At 37.4% G+C, this 21,000-nt stretch overlaps 3 protein-coding genes across 3 annotated transcripts in view; all 3 read right to left on the reverse strand.

Moving 5' to 3' along the window:
* The window catches only part of svilc (supervillin c), a 31,547-nt gene extending 26,745 nt beyond the window's left edge, over positions 1 to 4,802 (reverse strand). Inside the window, exon 1 of the mRNA XM_058414254.1 lies at positions 4,729 to 4,802. The gene's annotated coding sequence lies outside the window, so the exon portion shown is untranslated. The remainder of the gene's footprint in view (positions 1 to 4,728) is intronic.
* Positions 4,803 to 7,569: 2,767 nt separating this feature from the next.
* Positions 7,570 to 10,667, reverse strand: cdk21 (cyclin-dependent kinase 21). The gene is made up of 7 exons (XM_058416962.1): positions 10,447 to 10,667; positions 9,755 to 9,887; positions 9,424 to 9,591; positions 9,213 to 9,322; positions 9,075 to 9,125; positions 8,845 to 8,977; positions 7,570 to 8,646 (listed from the first exon to the last, which is right to left on the reverse strand). The coding sequence occupies exons 1-7, from the start codon at positions 10,665 to 10,667 to the stop codon at positions 8,569 to 8,571; spliced, it is 894 nt and encodes a 297-aa protein (XP_058272945.1). The 3' UTR covers positions 7,570 to 8,568.
* A 2,617-nt stretch (positions 10,668 to 13,284) lies between these two features.
* retsat.2 (retinol saturase, tandem duplicate 2) lies at positions 13,285 to 20,686 on the reverse strand. The gene is made up of 11 exons (XM_058418062.1): positions 20,417 to 20,686; positions 19,137 to 19,319; positions 18,262 to 18,503; positions 17,496 to 17,697; positions 17,161 to 17,358; positions 16,945 to 17,064; positions 16,406 to 16,544; positions 16,194 to 16,303; positions 15,890 to 16,056; positions 15,540 to 15,699; positions 13,285 to 15,435 (listed from the first exon to the last, which is right to left on the reverse strand). Exons 1-11 carry the CDS (start codon positions 20,577 to 20,579, stop codon positions 15,290 to 15,292), a joined length of 1,830 nt encoding a protein of 609 aa, XP_058274045.1. The 5' UTR covers positions 20,580 to 20,686; the 3' UTR covers positions 13,285 to 15,289.
* Positions 20,687 to 21,000: the final 314 nt, after the last annotated feature.

A 21,000-nucleotide genomic window follows, 5' to 3' on the forward strand; every position in this document is an offset into this window, starting at 1 on the left:
AGCCAAATATCACACAGCATATGATAAGAAAAGGCAGGATTTATGGTTTAATGTTCTATAACAAACTGCAAAACCACAATTTGGGTTACTATAAATGAGCTACTATGAGGTCATCAGATGAATAGTAATGGATAAATTTTTTGATCTCTTTATATTGCTATGTCGTTTGTCATCAGTTAAAACAAGCCTCAGTGGCATAATCTATGCATTAAAGTAATTTTTTTTTAAATCACTAAAGATCCTGATATTTAAATACAGAATTCCTTGATTTCCCAAGAATGGGAAATGGGAAAAAAAAAAAAAAATCCTCAGTGAATATGTCTGTAACATTCGTACTATAGAGTGAATAATAAAGAAATCCAGCAACCAACAAACTTTAATACATGACTGATAATTATGCACAAAACCATAAAAGTGTGTAACTAATGCATAAATTAGTGCATTTGTTTTAAAAAGTAAAAACATCGATTTACAGGCAGCAGCAGTTGCTCATAAAAAAGTATGATTTTCTGGTGTTACATAACAAGCTCTATTTTCTTTAAAAAAAATATTTAGCAAAAAAAAAAAAAAAAAAAGGAATGAATTTCGGTGTTGCCAGGAAAAAGAAGAGGAAAAAAAATCCAAATAAATAATAAATAAATAAATAAGCATGACCTTTAACCTAGAGGAAATGTTGGTGGCTATTATAAAAGGCAAAAGTTGGACAAAATTATTTGTCTTTCTTAATTTATCTTTTACCACTATTTGTATTTTTTTTGGCAATTTTGTTAATAAAAGCCAGGGTGTTAGGGTTACACGTTAAAACAGTAAAAAAAAAAAAAAAAAAGAAAGAAAAAATCAAATTACAGTTGCACTTAAAAATTGTCAAATCAATAAATATTATACTTTTATCTAATAAAAAAGAAAGAAAAATTTCCCCTCCCTTTCAGAGTTCATTTCTTTAAAAGATAGATAGATAGATAGATAGATAGATAGATAGATAGATAGAATTATTGTTGTAATTAGTAGATTTTTCAAAAAAATTAAATGAACACCAAAACAAATAAAGGTTTATCTTATCTTAAGCAAAAATGTAAAGATTAAGAAAAAATAAAGATTCAAGCTTTAAAACTGTACAAAATATCTAAAACTTTATCAGCTGTATTTACTTGATAAGTTAAAAAAATAACCACGAAAAATCTAAATGTGCATTATCACAATATCAATTTCATATCATCAGATCTCCCAGCATTACTTTAAATCCTGGTCTTTAAAGTTCCTACACTTTCACAGCTTCTAAATCATTTCACTACAAAAATATTGATAATAATAACCTTTCTGCCTTGGCTGTGCAGACCGGCATGAAATAAATCTGAGAATCCATGAGTCCTAAAATGATCTGAGCAGCACAGTGGCAGCAGACAGGAGAAGAGCGATTTCACAAAGGATATTTTAATGTCTGTTAGTCATGTTAAAACTGATTTAATGACTTGATGCTGCCTAAAACAGGACTGGAGTAGCCAGAGAGATATTCAGCTCACAGACACACACACACTCTCTCTCTCACTCACTCACTCACTCACTCACTCACACACACACACACACACACACACACACACACACACACACACACACACACACACAGTTTCCCGTGGCTACCTGGTCTCCAGGCCACAGCCAAGACACAAACAAAGCTGAGCTCCAGGAACCGTGAATAAATAATGACATCATGACCTTATCAGAGAGACTGTAGCATTGGCCGAGCACGAGCAACACGGATGTCTCAGACTTAAAAAACAATAAGTACTGAATTCATATCTGTTAATATTAATCTGATCTATCATACAATCAGATTTGGTTTGTGTGTGTTTTGTGTGTGTGTGTGTGTGTTTAACACTGGGTGTGGAGGCACAAGGTTTCAGCTTCTCCCAAACACCTAAACTGTTAACGTCAGCATTCCAAGCTCCGAGTCAAAGCACAATACGCTTCATCTGACAATAAAACACAGAGTTGAGGGTGCTCATGGGCAGAAGCAACAGGTTTTTAACAGAACTTTTGGCACCCTGTAAGCAAAACCAGGTCCTTTGACGAGAGATTTATAAAGTTCCAGTATAGTTATATATATCCTCAAAGTTATTATTATGACAGCACAGAGCTGATAAATGACTACAATCTAAATGGTCAGAGGTTACTGATTATTTTTTACTAATAACTCAGATAATAGTCCAAGCTGTACTTATGTGTTTCAGTTTTTACAGTAATAACAATTTCAGAAGTATTTGCATGGCTCCACATAAGTCGCATCCAATAGCAAACAGATTAAAAAACAAAACCTGATATACTGAAATGAAGTGACTAATCGATAGGGGTGGTGTGATGTGGCTCGACAGACAACAGACTTACTTAATGTCCTATAAGTGCACATCCCATCATGCATATACTGCACTCTGTGTTAAAATCAGAAAGGTGGAGAGAGAGAAGAAGCAGTGTGATGGATGATGTTACATGGAAGACCTCAAGACAGGAAGTTCCTTAACGTTTCTTCAAGGGTTCGTTGGATAATGAAGTGTTCTACTGTTAATGCTTTCTGATGTAGCGTCTTATAGAGACGCTTTAAATGTTTAACCAGAGGGTAAAGTGTAGGTAAAATTGTTATTTGTTCAGTCTGTGATCAGTTAAACTTACAACACTAATCCAGGAACTATATCATACATAGACACGGGCAAGCGCATACACACACACACACACACCCCCCTAATATCTGCTCAGCACAGTGCCCTATAATTATCCAGCAGTAAGTATGAGGCTATGTTCCTAACCACACATCATCACGGGTTTAGGAAGCTTTACATAAGCACCAACAGCTTCATGTTCATGTCCCTGTTGTCCAGTACTAGACACTACGATATACAATACAGTCAGCTCCAGAATGATTGCCACCCTTTGGTAAAGATTAAAAGTCAATCCCAAAATGATTATCAGGATTCTGCCTCTGCATGACGGGCCAACACACGGACTTGTTCTGAGCATTTGCTGGCAATATGCAGGAGTCAGGGCCAGAATGTAACTAACAAAGACTTACTAAGTAAAGTCTGTCAACTTGGTGGCCATCATGTTGATGCTCTACTGAATGAGGAGGGAATCGTATCAGAAAGGGACTGACATGATGTTTTCAATATGGATTTGAAATGGATATTTAAAAAAACGAAATAAAATTGATAAGTAAGAAGTGAACTTTGGTTCAAATAAAACCTTTGACACACGCACATCTAAATCTCTCACATCTGTGTAAGCCAGGTGTTTTTTGTTCATCTATTTCATTAATGTCTTAACCAACAAGTAGACTGTCTCTTATAAAGAGGTAGGACTTTTGTTTTGATCCTTTGCTTATTTTAAGGCTCTATTTTGAAGGCTAAGGTCAGCTCCAAGACTCTTGCCAATAAAAGACACAAATATATCTTGCTCTATAATTAGAACAATTGACTTCAGGGTATAAAAATGACATTACATTATGTTACATTATAAACCAGGCTTCTACTGTTGGCATCTTTCACAGAAAAAAAAGTCTGTTTGGTTGCCTGGCAGAAAATCCATTAATGTGCAATGAGATGAATAATGTGTTGAAATAAGTGCGTGGGCTGCGGGTGTGATGGACGATGGTACTTTGAAGACCTCAAGATACACTCTTAAGGGGTTCCTTAATGATTCCTCAAGAATAATTAAGTGTTCTACTGTTAATGCTTTCTGATACTGAAACACTCCGATGTACCGTCCTATTGAGAAGCTTTAACCAGAGGGTAAAGTGTAGGTGAAATTAGAGTATGTTATTTGTTCAGTCTATGATCAGTTAAACTCACAATACTAATCCAGGAACTATATCATACATAGACATGGGTGGGAGCACACACACACTTCGGAAAGATTCCAGAAAGAACATTCAGGGGGAAAAGTCATGGCAGGAGGCACCATGCCCAAACTCCCTCTTTCAACTCTTCTATTTCATTTAAACAAATGACTGAAATATAACCTTCTTATGAAAATACACTTTTAACAGAGTTCTATGCAAATACACATGCATGTAAATCTCCCCAAATCCCCCATTGCATAAAAACCTTTCCTGTTTTGTCAAAAAAAAACCCATCATACCGTAGATGTAGGTTAGCATAATGTATGTATGGCAGGTAAAAAGTTAGTGTGAATCTCTATAGCAAGAAATATATCCAAAGACAAAGTGGCAAATCCATGGACCTGAGGACTGATACTCCACCGCCAAAATCTGTCATGAACCAAACACCAACTACTTCAAAATAATAAGTATATCAGATTTGTATGCAGAGTCTGTGTCTACAGTATGGCATTGTGCTGAGGAGTGAATTATGAGCTGAAATTCCACGGGTGCGCGCTTTGGCAACGGGTGCGCGCTTTGGCAACAGGTGCGCGCACACAACAACAAAAAAAGAGACACCACGAGCGGTTTATATTGCAGCTAGTCCTATCCGTGCAAAAATACAAACTATTACAAGCATTTCGTAAAATCATGTAAAGTCGTAAAACTGATATTTTGGAGACAAAACTGATATGCGTCCTTGCATATAAACAAACTACATTTCTAACTGTTGCACATGTATGAATACCTAGAGAGAAAATTGGATCATTTAATAATAAAGAAGTCTATCTCTCATACAAAACGCATACACACCGCTTTTGTTTTGTTTGTTGTTGTTTTTTAATCGGCAGAGGAGTACTTACATGCTCTCCAGACGGGTCAGCTCAGCTGTGCCTGGCCAGCCATGCGGCATTTGCGCATGCGCACGACACCTCGGTTAGAGGCGGAGAAAAGCCCTTTTAAGCTGTGTGTTAAATATACACGCGTGTGTATGAGAGGGAGAGATGATAAAAATACCTCTCTGTGGCTGCGGGTTTGCGGCCTTCCATCTGAAGAGGTCAAGGTTGCGGGGAAATAAAAGCAGCAAACATAACCAACCATTTTATGAGCTTGTTTGGTGTGTTGACCTTTTATTTACTGACCAGATCAACAACAAAACCCAAAGGGAATGGGGCAGATCTATACACACGGGCAATTAAAATATTGTAGGTGTAACTCACACTACCCAGTGGTTTCCATAAAACAAACCCACTGCCAACAGGCATAATATAAAAACTTAGTGAAAAGTCACGTTGTTACATTTCTTTCAATAAATGCCATTATAACGCCTTATGATAGATAGATAGATAGATAGATAGATAGATAGATAGATAGATAGATAGATAGATAGATAGATAGATATTCTATTTCACTGCAGTTGAACAAGACAAGACAGTTTATGCCATGATAGATAGATAGATAGATAGATAGATAGATAGATAGATAGATAGATAGATAGATAGATAGATAGATAGATAGATAGATAGATAGATAGATAGATAGATATTCTATTTCACTGCAGTTGAACAAGACAAGACAGTTTATGCCATGATAGATAGATAGATAGATAGATAGATAGATAGATAGATAGATAGATAGATAGATAGATAGATAGATAGATAGATAGATAGATAGATAGATAGATATTCTATTTCACTGCAGTTGAACAAGACAAGACAGTTTATGCCATGATAGATAGATAGATAGATAGATAGATAGATAGATAGATAGATAGATAGATAGATAGATAGATAGATAGATAGATAGATAGATAGATATTCTATTTCACTGCAGTTGAACAAGACAAGACAGTTTATGCCATGATAGATAGATAGATAGATAGATAGATAGATAGATAGATAGATAGATAGATAGATAGATAGATAGATAGATAGATAGATAGATATTCTATTTCACTGCAGTTGAACAAGACAAGACAGTTTATGCCATGATAGATAGATAGATAGATAGATAGATAGATAGATAGATAGATAGATAGATAGATAGATAGATAGCATAGGAAATGCTGTTTAGCATCTAAAAGAAGTGCAAATAGTAGAAATTGTGCAAATGAACAAGTGCAGATAAATATGTAAATATGTACATCAATAAATAAGGCTATGTCAGGGTCTGCATAGAGAGGTATGTGCACGTTGTATTTACAGCAGATAAAGTGTACAATGATGTGGTCAACTATAGGCTAACTCCCACAGACAATGTTGTCCAAGGCTTATTTTTTAGCTTTGTATAAACTTTGTTTTAAGTATATCCTTCAGATTTGATCTCAGAGAAGCCCCTTTTTTCTATAAACTGCCATCTTCTGCCATCTTATTTATAGAAACCAACGGCTTCATTGAAACCTACCTGAGGAGCTAACAAGTGCTCACGTGACATCCTCACGTAATCCCCTTAACTTGTCACGTTGTTTTTTACGTGCAAAAAAATATATAAAGCATTAAACACATTATTAGTTTCAATTTAATATACTAATATACCTGACATGACAATCAGTCACTGTTTCCATGACAACCAGTCAGGCACCGCCATTTTCTTTGCCCATTGGCTTGTTAAGAGTATTGTGAAGTGTGGACATATCAGACTTCAGATTTTATTTTGTCAACCCATTCTTTCATAAAGAGTTGTTAATTTTAATACAAACTTATTTCACCTATGATACCTAACCCTATTTGTGAAAATATGCAGGTTATAGATCTATATATTTGAATACCTGAGGCCCAAGTGGCTTGTTGATGGATATCTGAAGAGCTACATTGAACACAGAAACCTCTTGGCTAGTGGTTCCCAACCCTGCTCCTGAAGTACCCCTGTCCTAGACATATTAGTGTTTTCCCTGCTCCCAACACATCCGATTCAACTTATAAGTTAATCAACAGTGAGTTAAACAGGAAGAACATTCAAATATAGCACAGAGGGTCCTCCAGGACCAGGATTGGGAACCTGTACACGTTATAGCCCTGAGCTAAAGACGATTTTTTTAGACATATTCTACATATGGGCCCTGAGTGTCCTGCTGTGATAACAGGCTTCATATAGTGAGCCACTTGGGATGAAACATACTTTACTCACATCGCATTTTTTCTGGTGTATTGAAAGACAATCACATAATGAGCAGAAAAGCAACAAAATACAGTACTCTGGAAAACTTTGAACTGTTTTAATTGCTTTGGGGCAAAAAAAAAAAAAACAATTCTAACAACAAAGACACATTAGAAATCTAAAAACTGATCCTAGACAACCCGCAAAACCATAAAGACAGGGTTGTTGTTGTTTTTCAGAACAGTTCAGCGTCGAATCCGGCAAAGATTGTAAGCAAAACCTCTCATGGAAACACATGAAAACATAAACAACAAACCGAACTGTGCTGCTGAACAATCAGTTTCATCCTTACGCAAAGTTGCTGTCGGACAGTTCGTAAAAGATATGAGCCCTGAAGTTGCAGTGGAAATACTTTAGCTGAGTAAGCATGACCTGAGCTGTTGATAACACAAAACAAACACAAAACTTTATGATTGCCTAATGTTCTGGCTTTCTACTACAGCCGTATTATATTTTCCTTTATATATATATATATATATATATATATATATATATATATATATATATATATATATATATATATATATATATATACATTTTAGGCCTTATTGTGTACAGTAAGCAACCTTAAAGAATGCAATATTCATTATTAGTACACAGCTGCTTAAAATAGAGTGCGCATTTCCGTTCTGTATTTAATTTCAGTAATAAGTGTGAAAATCCCGTCACACCACATGTCAGAATGAGGTATAACCGCTATTGAATATGAACTTGAGTCAAATATCTGACTATTACAACAGTTTATTAACACTTATCCCTTCTCTTTTTAATTACTGCGAGTGTAAATGCAGAAGCAAAACTTACAGCCTGAAATTATTTCATCAATTGCATAATGTGCGAACATTTTTTCCCACAGTTCTATAAAGAAAAGTCCAGTGATGGAGCAAAAGAAAATTCACTAACGCCTTTTATAGTTTCTTCAAAGTCTACGTTTCCGCTAGCGGCTGAAAAATACCCCCGATACGCCTTTTTATCTTCCCACGTAATAAGACACGACAGACTGTGGTTTCTACACCTGTGCTTTAAACACCACTTCGTCTAAACCACAGCGCTGTGCTCGACTCTGATTTGCTCAGAAGTTGAATAAATTTCGATAAAAGCAGCTCTGAAAACAGTGCAGGGTTTGAATCGATGTACATCTTAATACGCTTATTGTCGACTTGTGTGACAGACGTTTATTGGAACTTCAAGAGTAGACAGCTGCTATAACCTTAGTGATAACATGAAGGAACTTGATCCATGAAATGTAGCTATAAACTGACAAAAAGTATAAGTTGTAGTTTGTTAATAAAAAAAAATAAAAAAAACATAATTATTGCTGAAGTATAAGAGGAATAAAAGACTTTAAGACATGCTGTTATATGAAAACTAACAACTTCAGGGTTCCATCCGATATCCCTGTACAGCACACCCCCAAGTGTGTTATTCCTTACTTGATTTCCCGTGTGTGTGTGTGTGTGTGTGTGTGTGTACGAAGATCCCAAGTCATCCCTCTATCAGGCCCCTTCTTCTTAATATTTCTTCATGTCAACCATTGTGTTTTAAAGCTAAGGACCAGCCAAGAAAGGATGGTCTAAAGCTCTAACAGCAGAGATGCGCTGAGATGGACTGAAGGCCAGACATTGCTGCATGGAGGAGAGAATGAAGAAATCATCGATTTGATCAAATTTTATTCATTCATTCATTTATTTGTCAGGATGGTACATCTAGAGCCATGAATTTCACATCAGTGCATTTCAGGTCATCTACGCGCACACACACACGCTGTTATAGTCATTATTGATCAAATATAATAGATTATGTGGATATTAGATAACACTCACACTGAGCAGGCTGTTCTCCTCTGTGGTCAGACTCGGCAGCAGCTGTGTGCTGCCGTCTTGTCTACCCCAGGCTGGATTATAATGGATAGGGCTTTCTTTAGGCCAGTCCTCTTTAGCAGGTAACCCAATCACCCTTTAAATATACATTGAATGGCACAAAGACAAGAATCAGAATGGAAAAAGAAATCGATTTTATCCTGAGTTCAAAACTGGATGAAATCTGTACTGACTCAAAGATCTTCTGAAGCTGCTGGACTTCTGTGTGTCCCTGGAACAAAGGTCTGTACAACAAAAATAAAGGAAGGAAGCATCAGCACGGGAACAACACAACATGCGGCGCTACTTTGCGTGTTATTTCGTGCAATCACTTAAGCAGGAAGAGCTCCGCGAAGATGCAGCCGGCGCTCCAGATATCCACAGAGGACATGTAGCCTGAATGGAGCAACACCTCAGGAGCTCTGTACCACAGAGTCACTACCTACACACACGTAAACAAGAATGTTACGGCGTTTATGGTCACTGATGTACGCTGTAATACTGGAGAAAGGATACGGGATGCGGGATACGGGATGTACGCACGCAGGGAGTCAGGGCGATGTGGTTAGTGTAGATCCTCGCCAAGCCGAAATCTGCGATCTTCACTTCTCCACGGCTGCTCAGCAACACGTTACAGGGCTTCAGGTCACGGTGTATGACGGTGTTAGTGTGAAGGAAGTCTAGGCCCTTTAGCAGCTGCCGCATTATGTCCTAATGTACATAAAGGACAGGAGGAAAAGATACTACATGAATTTCATTTCAAGAACTGAGAAGAAGGAAATTAATTAGAAATAGCTTTAGTGGATTTTAGCTGAAATGAAGCCATTATACACACATATTAGACTTTACACATCAGTAAAGGAGGTTCTCTCACTTTTATTTTGTCTCTGCTAAGACCGTCTTCAGGCACTGTGCTGAGGAAAGAGGACAGATCCTGGTCGATGTACTCAAACACCAGCGTCAGGTCCAAACCTGGTTTCTTCAAACTAGCTGACACATCCAATAACCTTCAGAAAGAAAATGTCTCAGAGGATTTATTTTTTAATCAGATACAGTAAAAACTACAAATATAAGCAAACAAATGCAAGCTGGACTTGAATCATCATTACACGATTGGTGAAAGCACAACCATGTTACGCAAACTTTTAGCGTGAAAATAATTCATTAATTTAGTATTAAGTAATTCATTAGAATGTCCTTAGTGCTCTGATGCCATGAACATGAGCGCAGTCAATTTCTTTGATCACTGGACTATCATTAGGGAATCTTCACAGTTTTATGTGACATGGAGAGCATGTTATTGCGAGGTCTGCTAGAGTTTATTACACTTTATTAGAGTTAAGACACTTTATTAATTGAACAAAAAGTTTTAAAGGACAACATGGCATCCAACTGAACCATTATTATTATTAGAGTGTATGATTAACGCCAATCTGGCAGTTTAAAGCTGACACAGTGCGCCCTCTTGTGGCCATTAGTTGTAAATGAAAGGGTTTGTTTTTTTATTATTACTATTAAAATTAATTACAATTTTATTAATATTTATTTATTTTATTATTTACTTACTTCACTACATTTGGGTGGTTGAAATAGCCTATTTTCCGCAATAGCGCCACCTCGCGGATCATGAACTGCGGGATTCCTGCGTCCGGGTCTGCGCTGATGTTGAGCTTCTTCACCGCTAGGAGGCGCTGTTTGTGACCGACCTCCCTCGCTTTGTACACTTTCCCGTAGGCGCCTTTGCCAATTTCTGCTAATATTTCATAATTTGAAGTGAAATCATCCATATTTCTGAAAATGATATGAAAATAAACAACAATAAATAAATAAATAAATAAATAAATAAATAAATAAGAGATATTGAAAACGAAGAGAAATATTACATGCTAATTAACGTGCTAACCCATGCTAATTAGCATGCTAGATTATTTATCTAGTATTGCATGCTAATTAGCATGTTATATCATTTATCTAGTAATGCATGCTAATTAGCGCGCTAATCCACGCTAATTAGCATGCTCGAGTATTTACCTAGTAATGCATGCTAATTCACGCTAATTAGCATGCTCGATTATTCATCTAGTAACGCGTGCTAATCCACGCTAATTAGCATGCTCGAGTATTTATCTAGTAACGCATGCTAATTCACGCTAATTAGCATGCTAGATTATTCATCTAGTAATGCATGCTAATTAACGTGCTAATCCACGCTAATTAGCATGCTCGATTATTTACCTAGTAATGCATGCTAATTCACGCTAATTAGCATGCTCGATTATTTATTTAGTAATGCATGCTAATTAGCATGCTAATCCGTTATAGGGTCGCTAAAGGTGATCACGTGACACGGGGCGGTTGCTAGGGCTACATCCAGACTAGCATACTACCGTACTACGCAGTGCGCATTGACTTGCTTTATGTATCCATGTTAATCTGACACACATACTGTGCGACTTTGGAGACTTGGAGCATGTGAATGTGCATGTGAATAAGCCTGGCTCATATATCCTAAAAATAATAGGATATATTATAAGATATATATATATATATATATATATATATATATATATATATATAGCATGAGTGAAATCTTTAGACTAAACTTAAATATTTTAATATATTAATTCAGCAATCTAAAAAAAGCAATGCTAAAAAGAAATACTGAAGCTTGCTGAATTAATATATTTAATGACAGCGAATCAAACTAGGACAAAAATGTCAATCAACGTAATATTATTGATTTACTCAAATTTCAGCCTTCAAACATCGTCAGATTTATGACCAAAAATGAACTACCACACCCTTGAGCTAAAAACACACATACCTTTAGCTTAATTTGAATCAAAATGGTGAGTAACGTGAGCTAATAAGATTTTTTATGAAAAAATTTTCCCATCATGGTTCCAGACATCAAGGGTTGCCAGATTCACGGAAATCCTTATAGAAGCGTTAGTTAGAGAATCAAGAGAGTTGAGCAAAAAATTTGCCGGAAACAAACAATCTGGCAACCAATTTTCCAGACAGGCGTTTTTTAAAATGCATTTTGTCTTGTAAGGTGGCTAGTACTGTATGTGATATTGCATTAGCTATAATTATAATGAAATATTTTGGACGTGCACAGTGATTCTTGTGCTGTATGTGTGGGTTGCCTGTGTTTTTGTTGTTCCTGTGAAAAATAAGAGGTTGTGTGCTGCTTTGACGTCACAGGGTGACGTTGCTAATGCAGTTAAAATGGCTTTTTCTAGAAAGTCCTAAAAGGGCAAATGCCCCCCCCCTTATCATTTCCAGTAGTGTTCATCACATTAATCAGAAATCCAGAATAAAAGTCAAAAAGTCCCAGAATGCAATGCAGCTACACTATATTGCCAAAAGTTTTAGGACACTCCTCCAATCCATTGAATTCAGGTGTTGTTTTTCAGGGGTTGGGCTCGGCCCCTTAGTTCCAGTGAAAGGAACTCTTAATGCTTCAGCTTCATACCAAGACATTTTGGACAATTTCATGCTCCCACCTTTGTGGGAACAGTTTGGGGATGACCCCTTCCTGTTCCAACACGACTGCACACCAGTGCACAAAGCAAGGTCCATAAAGACATGGTTTGAGTCTGGTCTGAGTTTGGTGTGGAGGAACTTGACCTCAACCTGATAGAATACCTTTAGGATGAATTAGAGCAGAGAGTACGAGCCAGGTCAAAACTGGGATGTCTGTCTTTACGTGCACATGAATTTAATATGGAGAGGGCCCACCCTTTGTAACTATAACAGCTTTAACTCTTCTGTGAAGGCTTTCCACAAGGTTTAGGAGTGTGTTTATGGGAATATTTGACCATTCCTCTAGAAACGCATTTGTGAGGTCAGGCACTGATGTTGGATGAGAAGGTCTGACTGGCAGTCTCCACTCCAATTCATTCTAAACATGTTCTGTCAGGTTAAGATCAGGCCAGTCAAGTTCCTCATCTATGTCTTTATGGACCTTGTTTTGTGCACTGGTGTGCAGTCATGTTGGAACAGGAAGGGGTCATCCCCAAACTGTTCCCACAAAGTTGGGAGCATGAAATTGTCCAAAATGTCTTGGTATGAAGCTGAAGCATTAAGAGTTCCTTTCACTGGAACTAAGGGGCCAAGCCCAACCCCTGAATTCAATGGCTTGGAGGGGTGTCCCAAAACTTTTGGCAATATAGTGTATATAATGCATATATGGCGATCTATGTGATGTTGATGAGTGCCAGTGAAAATGAACTTCACATTTCATTAAACTCATGTCATTACAAAATGCATGCTCAACAAAAGATCTTGTGCTAATTAGAAAGATTAATGTGCATGTCACAATGTGGATTGTTCCTTAATTTTTTTTAAAAAAGTGTTTTATTTACACAATTATAAAGAAATGACACGAAACACTCAACACAACAGTAAAGCTGGTTTATTGTTCATCAGCTCACCATGATGCAGTGCTACTGTACACCATTAACAATACATAATTAATAACAACTAATATCGGAGTTATATCAGTTAAACGGAAAGACATGAGATTTACGACAAACGCTAAAAAGCAATAAAGCACACTCCAAGTCCTAAAACACAGTTTTGTATTTTTAAAAATAATCAAAGCATTTTATTTAATATTGAGTTTTATACTAGAATATGAACACATTTACTTGTTTTAAAAGAATCAAGGCAGCAGAGTCTACAACAAACTTTTTTGTGTTAAAACACAGTGATTAGTGCAGCATGCATTAATACCAAATACAAGGTATTAATTAAATACAAATTAGGTTTAACATCTCAGAAGTGTCACAGATCTGGTCTACACACTCCCACTACCATAATGAAGATATGCTGCAAAACAATTGAGAACTAAAATAACTAAAAGTGCTGGAAAAACGTACTGTCTCTCTAACCGTCTTTATATTAATTTACGTTAAATTAGAGTTGAGTTAAATCATAATGCTGCAGTTTTATTCTAATTCATTTATATTTTAGTTAGTCATTGTGCAGATGCGTCTATTCAGAGCCGCTGAGAAAAAGTACAGCAGTCGTTAGAGACTCTTCAAGGCTTCAACATTAAAACACATTGTATACAAATGAATACTGATTCATACAAATGCTAGTTTGGTTCAGGCAATAATTAAATGATTCGTTCATGTCTAATCATGGTTAGAGTTGAAGAGCTGTATTAGAACATAAACAATAAGTGCAATCCACGCTATCATAAGATCATTCTGTAACCTGAAGCTGAAAAGGAATTTCTTCTCACTATCTTCCCAATTTCTTATCCTACTAATTCCCTCTCACAACCTAATTCTACCCTCTCACAAGTCAGCTACCAATCAGGGAATGGTGAAGGATAACACATGCATCCTCCAAGAGACAGGAACATCTTTTCCAGCTACTCTGGTGCTTGTGCAACATCACAGTAACACACCGAGAGAAAAGAGTTTTATACTGATTTAGTGATTGACTGATCGATTGATTTAACATCAAATGATGGATTTCTATACAGCAAGTCATTCAGATATCATCTTTTAGTGTTGAAGATGAATAAAAACAGAAGTTAAGTTGTAGTCATGGGATCTGATCACTGAGCCCACTGATTTAGTGTATGCGGTGAATATAAGAGGACTGAAAACCGAGCCTTGGGGAACACCTGTAGTGGGGCTGAAAAGTAAAAAGCACTAAAGCTTTTCAAGTTACATGAGAAGATCATCCTGTAGATATAATCATATCCAGACCTGACACCCAAATCAGCAAGAATAAAGATAATTAATGATCCCCAGGTATGAAATTTCATTCATATATTACAATGTATTGCAAATGAGGGTTTTTTTTGTAGGCAGTTTGTATAGAACAGCAGCCTTGGGTCTTGTCATTGAGAAAAAAATACATTCAGTGTTTGACACCAGTGCTCCAAGTTCTTTGTTATTAAAAATGTTAAAATTTAGTAATGGACGAAAAATAGTTAAAAATAGTGTGACATTTAGTGATTTGTAAAATTTACAGCAGCTGTAAACCAAAGAGTGCAGAAGGATCACATGCACCATCTGGTTAATTTCCTATTAAATCTAATGTGCACTAAAAGCTGAAGAACTCTACATGTGCTCAGTTTGGTCTTCTGATCACCAGGCTCACTGACTGACTAGATTGAGAGAAATGACCTGTAAATGTTTTCATGTTTGTCTTTTTTTGCAAAAGACTTCAGTGACATAGTAAACCCAAAACAATCATCAATACTGTGTCAAAACAGAGGTCTGCAATACCGATATCTTATCAAAATTTAAACTCTATAGAAATTCATTACTGTAGACTGTAGTATAATTAACAGAGCAGATAATAATTTACTGAGGATTACGTGATGATCATTGTCATCTTGCTGGTACTGCAATCAGCTGGGGATGAGTGCATGCTGCTGTGTTTACTGGACTTTTTTACTGTTGGCATGCTTCAGTTTCTTTTTTAGGGCCTGGACATCAATGAAAAGGTTGCGGTTGAGAATGGCAGAGCCGCAGACCATAGCTCCTGCGATTGCTCCGGCAAAACCGCACGAAATCAGGTCTTGGCCTAAGAGAAGAAATTCACACTGAGTAAATATTCAAGCAATATTATATAAAGCTGAACAGATTTCGCATAGCTGAAGACTTATGAATATGCACACACACACACACCTGTAAGGAAGAGGTTTTTGATGGGTGTTTGTGGTCTGATGGTGGCGCAGACTTCTGCAGTGAAGCGGGAAGTGCTGTGGTCAGCGCCATAGATCTCTCCTTTAGGTGCTGCTAAATAGTGCTGATTTGTGATGGGAGTGCCAGCCTCCGTAAACTCGATCTGCACATAGAGAGAGAGAGAGCGAGAGCGAGAGCGAGAGAGAGAGAGAGAGAGAGAATGTAGGAAAAAAGCTCTTAAGAACAAGAGGTTTCTGAAAACTCTTGGGAAAAGAAGCAGAGCTCAAAATCACAACAAGCTGCTGATTTTAAAAACAGATATTATTTCAATTACAGGAAATGAAACTCTGTACCTTGTCCTTGATCTTGGGGAACAACTGAGTTAACACTTCCAAAACAGAGTTGACGATGGTCTCCTTAAGCTCTTCGTAGTCGGCACCTCTGTTCTTGACTTTCCCGTCTTTCCATTCCTCGAACCATGAGTAAGGTGTGAAGCTGACCACAGACAGAGTGGACTTACCTGCGCAAAGCAGGGACTTCATCAGTATTCAGGATTCAATTAAAATTCATTACAATAATATTGACCTGGTTTTAGATGTAAATAAGACCTTAACAGAATTATAGACTTCTTAGCTAAAACTTTCCTTTTTTTCCTACCTGGACTTCTCTGCTCCCAGGTAGGATCTTTGGCAGATGGTGAGGCGACAAATATCAGAGGTATGTTTTTCATTGACTCCTCCCTCTCTCCTTTAACATAGCCACTGAACCTGGTGGGGGGGGAAGGATAAGTACGTATCTTTAGACAAAGGCTCAGACATAAAGCCCTATATATACTTAAATACGCTAATGGTGCACGTTTAGTCACTCACTGCTCGTCCAGATTATTCTCACAGAAGATCCAGTAGTTGTCGGCTTTGAGGCCCAGCTCGTCTTTCGTCCCGTTCAAACCCAGGAAGATGCTGAGGCCGCCTTCTCCGTGCTTCAGCATACTCAGCTGCTTCTGGATCGCTGTCACACAGTGCGGTTGTTACAGTTTAGATTTTATGAATTCATGTTCATTTACTAGAAATTAACTGCAAGGCAGCAGTAAAGCAGGAAGTAATTTATATTAACTATAAGACATCTATATTGACTATAAGACAATGGTATTGTCAGGGTTTTTTGTCTCTATGTTTTGTATTTGAGGATGAGTATCATTTCTCTACTACAGTCAGAGTTGCCTGGCTATTTCATAACAAATACTAAAGACAAACAATATATAGCCCTTAAAGTCAAAATTTGGCCATGTGATGTGACACATTTTCCCAGGAATTTATCCACACATATTTGTCCTTATTTTATTTTATTATTCAGTGTTTTCTTTTTCTTTTACTCATGCTCCTTCACATTGCTGCTGTGTCCATCTCACCTGCCTGAGCCTGCACCTCTTCAGGCAGTAGCTGCTGGTAGGTGTTGAAGATTCCTGCATCTGAGATCACGATTGGAGCGTGCACATGGACCTCCTCTTGTCCCTTCATCACACTTACCCCTGCAATCAAAATCATCCTCAAATCACTTTCAGAAACATCATTAATTCATAGACAGTCATAGTCTATGACTTACAGTATTAGGAGTTTGATATTACCTATAGCTTCATTGGCAGCGTTGAGCAAGATCCGGTTAACTGGTGCTCTGACGAGCACAGCTCCTCCTGCCTTCTCGATGATGGGGATCATGTTATAGGCGATCTGACTGGCGCCTCCTCTAGGGTACCAGGCACCAGGCAAGTAATGGTTTATCAGTAAACTGTGCATGGAGAAACTGGCTTCTTTTGGGGGGTTTCCTACAAATACATCACAACACAACACTAAGTACAGCTCTTCCTCTGTAGTATAAGAGGTAATAGAATAGTATTATATTAGCACTTTCTCTGCCATAGTCAGCTGCTATATAAAAAAATCTATTAGATGTGGATTTCACCGTAGGTGCCGAAGATGTAGCAGAGCACAGCCCTGAGCTCTTTATTCTCCGTCAGGCTGTTCACCACCTCGCTCAGGCTGCGTGAGCCATAGGAGAAGAAGTAGGACAGGCGATTAGCGAGCCCTGTATATGCCAGGAAGTTAGCCACAGAAGACGGAAGCGCCTTCAGGACCATCATCATCCACACGCTATGGCTACATTTCTAGATAAGACATCAGACAGGCAAAGACATGCAAAATCCCAAAACAATACAACTTACGAGTAGGGGGGGACATATAATTTACTAGAGATTTAGACAGTTTTCAGTAGTACTACCTTAACTTATCATACATTTTGAAGCCTTGTTGTTATTTATGTTAAACGAACATCCTCTGAAACCAAACCAATTTAATGACATAATATCTTTGCATGCCTCAGTTTATCCTAAGGGTGTACAAACTTTTAGAAGAACTGAGGGCATGAAGCACTCAGCTGTATACTTGACCCATGAAGCCAGTACACTAAGAGAAAACTTTAACCTTATTTTCCTGGTTTCATATTGGACTAGATAAAAGCTGACGTTTTGCTAGATTCATCTCATGACTTCTCACACCATTTCAGTCTCAGACATGATTGCTTCATTCGGTCTGATTTGCTCTGTGCTCATATTTATTACAACCCATCTTTCTGTAATGTGGCTATTTGTAATGTCTGATAACAGTGTGGCAATTTTACTTCAATTACATCTGTGTTGTAGTTTTGATGAATAAAACACAGAGTGACTCACATTAACCAATCTCATGAACTCATCGATGGCCTTCTCCTCTCCCGGGAAGCACTTCTTCAGCTCCTCGGGAAAACGGGTATAGCCACTGTAAATGGGGTAGATGCGCCGGTTCTCCGGCGGTCCCAGGACCACCTGGTCGAAAGGGTTTTCCAGCGGCTCCCACTGTAGCTGCCCATTGGTCAGCTGATCCACTATGCAGCGGAACCTTCCATTCTCCTCTAGATTACCAATGTAGTGGATCCCTGCAGCAAAGACAGAGAAGGGCGAAGTCACTACTGTGGTTACTTTAAAGCAATAGGCCTATAAAGCAATAATGTTTTTCAAACTAATCTATATCTGCTACAGCTCGAATTTTTGGATTACCAAGGACAGGGATTTTGACACATTTCTCCCAGTCTTACATATGATGGAAATCTTTGTGTTGGATATCAATAAATGTTTAAAATGTCTCATAACATAACAGGAATTTAAATGCGTTGATAAAGCTTGCAACTAGACATGAGCTAAAATCTCACCAGATCATATGCATTTTTACCACATTATTGAAGACTGAAGTAATACAGTAATTAATAATTATAACTATTATATATATATATATATAAAAATAATTAACTGCACTTTTACAATGTCTGATCAGAAGGAAACTGAGGTACATATAAGTGTCTATATATAGAACATATAACCATATATTTTCCTAACTACATACCTTTCATCTACTAACACCATTAATATAAGTGTAATAAGTGTTTACTGACTCATCTTAGGCTTTTATTATAAATAATTATTTTCTCAACACAGAAAAAAAAGTATTTGAATTGCAAACAGGCATGGCATGTCTAGAGACTAAAAAACAGACACACTGGTGGTATTCTCACCAACGTCAAACTCAAAGCCTTTCTCAGTGAAGGTGTGACAACATCCTCCAGCACGATCGTGTTGTTCCAGCACCAGGACCTTCTTTCCGACCTTGGCAAGCAGAACAGCGATGCCCAGCCCACCAATACCGCTGCCGATCACAATGGCGTCAAGGTCCTGAGGTACTCTGCTTGCCAAAAAACCTGTAGAGAAGCAGATGTAACATCAGTGGCAAAATCGTGGCTATACGGATAACATTATTTGAACATAAGCTCTGTGTAAATGTTGACTGACTGACACACTACCTCACCTCTGACCACGGATCCCATCATGGCCTATTGGCCTATTACTGCTAAATTACTATAGGCCTATTACTGCTCTACCATTCATGCAAATTTTATTAAATCACAATTGACCCAGCGCAATTGACCCAGCGCTGTATTCAGAGAAAAGTAATGTGAGTCGAGGGCAAAGAGATAGTTACAATCATAGAACAGTTCCAGCAATGAACCCTGTTCATTTCAGTGTTTCCCAAACACATCTACGGTTTATCTTCAGTGATCAGATTTGTTGTTGAAGTCAGCAACACTAATTTAACACCTAACTAAATAAATGGTAGCTAGCTTGACTAAATAACATGACTAGCTTGTATCTAAGGTTGTTCCTTGGTTAATTCAGTCATTAAGGCAGACATGATAAGATCAGCAGCCTAAATGTATATGCATTATAACCGCCATCAAGGTAGAAGTCACTGCAGGCCACTTTATTAGGTACACCCAGCTACAACTAACAGACTATTAGTTGTAGCAGTCTAATACAGTCTGTTGTGGCTCGGTGTGCCAGTGTGAGCTGCATATTTGCTTATAGGCAATCTAACACCTCCCTGGATATATATTATATTATATAATAAAATGTGCAAATTATTATTAAGGGCTACTTGGATCTTGCTCAGCGTCAGTGAAATAGAATAAAAGTACTGTAAAAAAAAAAAAAAAAAAAAAATTGTATTCTGTAGTTTTATTTTTTATTGTGCAAATTTAACTTACGTGCCTTATATTTAAACAGGATGAAAAATTCTGTACTATGACTGAGGTACTAGTTTTTTACCTTTAAAGAGGTGTTTGGCTCTTGATTAGGTGCTACCACTAGTTGATTAGTTTCCAGACGAATGTAGGAGTATTACAGACATTTCAGTATATGTGTGTATTATGCATATTGTAAATCAATAATCTCAAGTACTCTGAGGGAACAGAAACAAAATAAATGTGGTTAAAGAGCTGATACAAAGACAAACATTCACCTTGTTTCAACACTTTGTTTCTCTCCTTTTTATCCAGCTGCACTGGCTTGGGCGGCTCGCGCGTGTCGATGTCAAAAGGACCCGGACCGGCAGTGCCAAAGACATATTTGAGGAATAACGCGACGAATAAAACTGCGACGATTAATCCTATAGAGACCCACATTTTTGAGAACGCTGTTTGCTCCCTAAAAGCGGTCTTGCTCTGACACTTACCGAGATCTGATCGGTAGACGCGCCCTCTGTTTACCGTCTAAACACTTCCGGGTTTTAGAATTAGTCAGAGGACGCACAGTGTGTTGTGTATTGTATCTAATACACTTAAAAATCAAACAGACGTATCATGCTTCCTACATCATTAATTACATAACTAATTAAGTCAATCAATTGCCAGAACCATATGAAATAATAATATATGATAAATATCCAATTAACTAAGTGTTTGATTGATAACTAACCAAATAACTAAATATTTGTTCAGGCTTCAGACTACACAACCAAAATATTTCTATATATTGTGTGTTTCTATATATTGTGTGTTTTATCCAACTCGGGTTTAATCTTTTAGGAGATGAAGGTTAATGGAG

Source organism: Hemibagrus wyckioides, linkage group LG02, assembly GCF_019097595.1.
Source record: "Hemibagrus wyckioides isolate EC202008001 linkage group LG02, SWU_Hwy_1.0, whole genome shotgun sequence".
In the NCBI taxonomy this organism is placed as follows: Eukaryota; Metazoa; Chordata; class Actinopteri; order Siluriformes; family Bagridae; genus Hemibagrus; species Hemibagrus wyckioides.